General features: G+C 45.3%; 1 protein-coding gene across 2 annotated transcripts in view; it reads left to right on the top strand.

Annotated features, from left to right (window-relative positions):
* The first annotated feature begins 5,133 nt into the window (after positions 1–5,133).
* DESI2 (desumoylating isopeptidase 2) overlaps positions 5,134–6,147 on the top strand; it is a 72,179-nt gene continuing 71,165 nt past the window's right edge. For both annotated transcript variants that reach the window (XM_069069155.1, XM_069069154.1), the window contains exon 1: positions 5,134–5,394. In XM_069069155.1, coding sequence (XP_068925256.1) covers positions 5,353–5,394 — 42 coding nt within the window. In that variant the 5' untranslated portion in view covers positions 5,134–5,352. The remainder of the gene's footprint in view (positions 5,395–6,147) is intronic.

Here is a 6,147-nt window from a genome sequence, read left to right as displayed (position 1 = left end):
AATGAATTCAGACTATTTACTGCAAGGTCAAATACTGAAGCTGAAGTATAAATACTTTGGCCACATAATAAGAAGATGGGACACATTGGAAAACACCCTGATATTGAGGGGATGAGCTAATTGGATAGACAGTGTTATGTTCGGGAGATAGTAGTGGAAAGAAGGGCCTGGCGTGCTAAGGTCCATGAAGAGTCAGACAGGACTGACCAAGAAGAACAACAACAACAAAGGGAGACATTCATAGATTAATGTCATGGTCCCTACCTCACGAGGGTTAACTGTTTAGTGGGGAGGCTAAGACCAGTACAGAAATAAATATAATACAAATTAGAATGTGCTAAAGTGCTTAAGAGCAAAAATGCTTGTTTAAGGAAGATATAGCAACTTCTGTGGTCTGTGTCTTGGGGTGGGAAGGGGGGGTCGGAGAGGAAGGGAGGTTGAAAAGATTTCATGCAGAAGGTAATGACATGGAAGCCGGGCCTTGAAGGGAAGAGTAGGTTTTCAGCAGAATGGAGATGGTGAGAAGGATACTGCATCATAGGGAAGAATGAATAACAGTACTAAAGTTGAAAACTTCGGAATATGTTCACCAGTGAATGGTAAATAGGTACAGTTGGCTAAAAAGTCAAATATATGAAGGGAAGCAGGTATGAGAAAAGATTGGAAAGGTAAGGTTGAGCCGGTCTGTGGAAAGACTTGACTTGAGGCTCAAAAATTTAGACGTTATTTAGGACAAGGAAGAATAGAATGGCAAAAAGAATACTGGATTTGGAGATTGGAGAACTAATTTCAAGTTCTGACTCTGTCGTATACCAACTTCCCTGGACCTCATCTTCTTCATCTGTGAAATGAAGGACTAAATTAGGATCACAATAGTGGGTAGGCCACCTCATCAAAATCCACACATGTGAACTGAGTCTTTATTCTATATTTTGTTTTGCTTTTTTTTTGGAGGGCAATTGGGGTTAAGTAACTTGCCCAAGGTTACACGGCTAGTTTTTTTGTGTGGGTGGTAAGTGTCTGAGGCCAGAACTGAACTCAGGTCCTCCTGACTCCAGGGCCAGTGCTTTACTCACCGTGCCACCTAGCCCCCACACATATCCTATATTTAACTACTTTGTATATAATTGCTTCATATTTATAAATTTTGTATTTATACATTTATAGGCATTTTCATATATACATATATTTCCTATTATAATGTTTTCATCGCAAGTAGGGATTGTTTCATTCTTTGGACTTCTATCCCTAGTGCTTATTAATAAATATTTGATGGTTGATTAATTGATAAAAAGTAAATGCTATTTTTAAATTTTTTTATGTTTTAGGTGTTATATCCATATTTTAAATATTATTTTAAAATATTATGATAAAGGTTATTTTTAAAATCTGGCCCCCTTTTTTTCACATTAACATGAAAACAATCCCAACAAAGTTTCATCTGCTTCATTTATACAAAAACAGTCATGTATATAGAGTTATGCTTAGACTGAACCACTCTCCAGTGTTGCATGTGCAGAGCATGAAGAGATAAAACTCCTTATCAGCTACAAGACTGCTGAGCATGATGCTGCATGCCTACACAGAGGACTTACTTCCAAAAACACTCTTTGGAAATTATGGAAAGAGCAGAACTCCTAGGAGATAGTGGAGAAAGACTTTTGAATAGAAGACTGAAAAACCCTCAGAGCCTCAAATACATACATATATATAGATATAGATAGATACAGATATATCTATATATGAGAGCCAGCTTGAAGTATACTAGAGCCAGCTCAAACTCAAGGGCCAATTGTTTCAGGTGAGCATTTACAGCTTGAAAATCAGCAAATGCAATTATCAGGACTTGGTTTATTGCTTTGTTGGGCTTTGTGAATTGTCAAGACTTAAGAAAGTGGTGAAGAAAATGCTAACAATGCAGATTAAATTTAAAAGTATGTTGTTTTAGGATGGGGGAGAATCAGTCAGGTATTAAACACTAGCACACTACTGGATACAACCCTATAATGTCGATATCCAGAGCCTACAGTAAGCCAGACTGCTGAGGGAGGATCTCCCTGGGGCTACATCCTTATCTCTCTCTAGGTTTGAACTTAACGCTTATTTTGCTCCTAACTAAAATGTTCACTTGCTCTTATATATTCTTCAATACATTCTGATCTGTAGAACTTTTGCAAATCCTGTTTGTTGTTCAGCTTAAATGGGTTTAATCATTATTGCTATTTTTGATGGTGTTTTAAAGTTTAACTAGTATTTGGTGGGGAGGGTCTAAGCTGGTAAAAATAAAGTAGGAACTAACCTCAGTCTTAAGAGCAATCAGAGAAATGGCAATGCTTCCTGACCTAGACTTGTATAGATATTTGAGGAGTGGCAGAGAAATTTAATTCTAGCCTTTAACTGGTCTTGGAGGAAGACTTGCCCAGCCTCTGCTGTCCCAGACCTTGCTAACTTGAAAGCTGAGGAACTGTGACACAGTGGTAGATGACTGAACACCAAGCCTGGAGTCAGTAAGAATAGAGTTCAAATTACCTCCCAAGCACCTCTCCCTCCCAGGTTGTTGTGAGGATCAAATGATATAATAATTGTTAAGTGCTGAGCACATAGTAAGGCTACATAAATTATAGTTATTACTATAGACCTGAGGCTAATGGAGAAGTGTGGAATTACGTGGGCCAGGCAAGATTGTCAAGGCAATCTATTTATTGATACCATGAGCAAGGTTTTTATAGAGTAAAAAGACAAAGAAGGTAACTATAGGTCACTAGGCTTTCCATTACTGCTTTGTTCAGTTCCAAGATGCCAGACAGTGATGTCAAGTAGGCCTTGACAGTTATCATGTCCTTGATGTTTCTATACAATATGAATAGTATCTAAAATGCATAAATAATCTGATAGTGAGCTAACACCTTCTGGCTAATATCCCAGAACAGGGCAGAGCCCTGGATCTCAGGCTATCAGGCAAGTTCTAACCTACAGCCCCATCACTGGGAATCCCCTGAAGTGGCCATATGGAACGACCTGATTCCTGCAGATGTTTTTGGCTCCCTTCATAGACCCTCCTTCTAGTTATTGTACAAAGTTGGGCCAGACCTTCCCCTTGCCAAACAATAGGACAGGTAAACATTTAAAAGTTTCTACATACGAAGCAACAAAGTGATAGTACTACAGATAGGAGATAAATAGATCACTGAACCAGCAGCTTGGAGACCTCAATTCTAGTCCTCATTTTACCATTAACAAATTCTGTGGCCTTGGGCCAGTCACTTAGCTGCTCTGGATTTCAGTTTGCCTTACTATAAAGTAAGGGAGTAGAACTAGATAATCTTCGAGGAACCTTCCAACTCTAAAATGCTAAGTATTGGTACAATTTCTGAATTATGTCCTTTAAAAAATTCTCTTTAAATGCTCATCTGTGGCCACGTCTTTTAATTATAGTTGTTGCAGGTACATTTTGCAATTAAAATGTGCCAAGGATCGCTGTCAGCTAGCTCCCTCCACTCAACCTCTGGGTCACTCATTCATTCAAGCAATATTAAATATTTGCCTTCTATGTACAAAATACTTGGTAAGAGCTGAGAGAGATTGGATTGAATAAAAGTCTCTAGCCTCATGGAGTTTACTGTATAATAGTTATATACATACATCAGTATCCTACCAGACTTGAAGCCTGGAAGATTATCTTTTCATTTGATCCACCCCAGGAATGGGTAGGAGGATTGAGGGATAAATCTATCCAGTTACATTCACACACCCAGAAAAAAACAACAATACTAAAAGGAGAGTTGTGCACCAAAGAAACTTGAGAAACCTGTGGAACCTCTTAGTTTTGGGAAGATCGTTTTATATGAGTTGACTGTAAAAAACAAAAATAACACTGCCTAACGAAAGATGCATTAGGTTGTTTGCCCAGCAATAGAAATGGATTTATTTTTCTCCATCCATACTTTTCTTCCCATTTCTTCTTGTGCCCCAAAATATAAACTAGATTACAGAAGGATGAACTTTCTCGGATTGCTGTCCTTCACCATACTTCACAAACAGTATTAGGTTGTAACCAACTAAACAGATCTGCCACCTAGACAAGACCCCTGGGAGAGGAAGTTTTTTTCTTTTTCTCCCCCTTGTACCCTCTCTATTACCTGACGTTTCCTAGACATAGGATTTTATTTTTCTCTTTCCTCCATCATATTAAGATAGTTTTCATAAGATAACTATCATAATTTCATAAGTTTTCAGAAGGTGCCATCACAAATATGCACGGGCAGTAGAAGCATCGCCCTATGCTTCAGTCAAGGCCAGAGGAGAGAGAAGAGGGGGAAGCAAGGAGATGAATGGAATATGGTGAGGGGAGGTGGGGAGGACCAGCACGCAGGCATGCATAGATATGTAGCTGCACTGTATTTTAGATTTTCGCTATTCATACATAAAAAGGAGAGATTCACAACCACTGAGATTTGGTTCTATTCTCACTTTGACCTGAGGGCTGGGAGCGGGTGAGAATCTTGCTTTAGGATTGAGGAATACCTGTATTTCTACCTATTACACCTGCCAGCTGCCGGCTTCCTGGCAACTTTCCCCAGTATCTCCACTAGAGCGGTGCAACGGACGAAGACTTCAAGAACCAGCATGCAACACCGCAATAAGGTGTTGTCATATATTAAGATGCAAAAACTCTGCTTGCTTTGAAGTTGGGAGAATGAGGAAGGTGGAGCAGTAGTAGTAACAGTAGTAGTAGTTGTGGAGATCTGGTAGGCTGGGGCAAGGCGGGTGGAAAAGACGTCCGCACTGCATTCTGGGAATTGTAGTCTTCGAGGGGGAGGGGAGGAGCGACAGGAGCTCGCGCTGCGTGCCGGGAATTGTAGTCTTCTCGCCGAGCTCCTCCCCGAAGGCGGAGGGAGGATAGCGCTGATGCGGCCACCATTTTAGGCCTCGAAGGGGCCGCGGCCCGAAAGCCGAGGCCGGCTCCTCTTCGGCGCCGGGCGGGCCCCGCCTCCGAGGGGGACGCCTGGCGGCCGCCCCTCGTCAAAGCCCCGCCTCTCCCCACGTGTCCGCCTCGGGGAGGAGGAGCTGCCCCCCTTCGGAGGAGCGGGAGCCGGCCGGGCCGCCCGCGCCGCCCCTTCTGCTGCTGGCCGGAGAGAGGCTCTGTCTCCGCCCGTCCTGTGTGCGCTCCCCGGGCCCCAGATGCCGTGGCGGTCCTGCCGCTGAACATCTAGCCTGCCCCGGGTGTCGTTCCCCGAAGCGCCGGCGGGGGGAACAGCGGCCTTCGTCGGGGCTCGTCTGGGAGAGAGAGCCGGGGCGGGGGGCGGGAGGGCCCCCACGTTCCGGCGAGACCCGGCGACCGCGGGGAGGAGGATGGGGGCGAATCAGCTGGTGGTCCTCAACGTGTACGACATGGTGAGTGCGGGCCCTTGCCGCCCCTCCCCCCACCGCGGCACGGGCGCGAACCTGGGGAACCCCTCCTTCCCCCCAACCCCGCGGGTTTGTACCGGGCCCGCCAAGGATTCACCCTTCCCCTTTTCCCGCCGTGCCCAGGCTACTAGAACCCGACACATCCCGGAGCGTCCGCCTCGGCCCTGCCTCGACCCCCGGGCCGGGCCGTGTCCCTGAACCCTGGCTGGCGCGAGCGCCCCCGGACCCCGTCTGGTCCTAGAGGAAGCTTGGACACTCGGGCGCCAAACTCTCCCTGCCCATTCCTACCCCCCACTACCCCCGCTCATAGTCCGGCCCCCGCTCATAGTCCGGCCTCTCCTTCTGCTCTCCAGCCATTCTCCAAGCGCAGAAATCCTCCCCAATTCCTCCAGGTCCCAACAGTGGGCATGCATTTTGCAAGCCTCTCCTCGGAGGCGATTAGGAAACAGCCTAGAGAGTGAGTGACCGTGTGACACCTCTACAGAGAGAGACACACTCACACACACACACACACACACACACACACACACTCACACTCACACACTCTCTGTCTCTCTCTCTGTCTCTGTCTCTCTCTGTCTCTCTGTCTCTCTCTGTCTCTGTCTCTCTCTCTCTCTCTCTGTCTCTCTCTCTGTCTCTCTCTCTCTCTCTCTCTCTCTCTCTCTCTCTCTCTCTCTCTCTCTCTCTCGCTCTCTCTCTCTCTCTCTCTCTCTCTCTCTCTCTCTCTCTCTCTCTCTC

Source organism: Petaurus breviceps, unplaced genomic scaffold, assembly GCF_028583685.1.
Source record: "Petaurus breviceps papuanus isolate PSGF00001 unplaced genomic scaffold, PetGlider_PUasm1.0 90778, whole genome shotgun sequence".
NCBI lineage: Eukaryota > Metazoa > Chordata > Mammalia > Diprotodontia > Petauridae > Petaurus > Petaurus breviceps.
The sequence above is the reverse complement of the archived record's forward strand: the minus strand, read 5'-3'. Positions and strand labels throughout refer to the sequence as shown.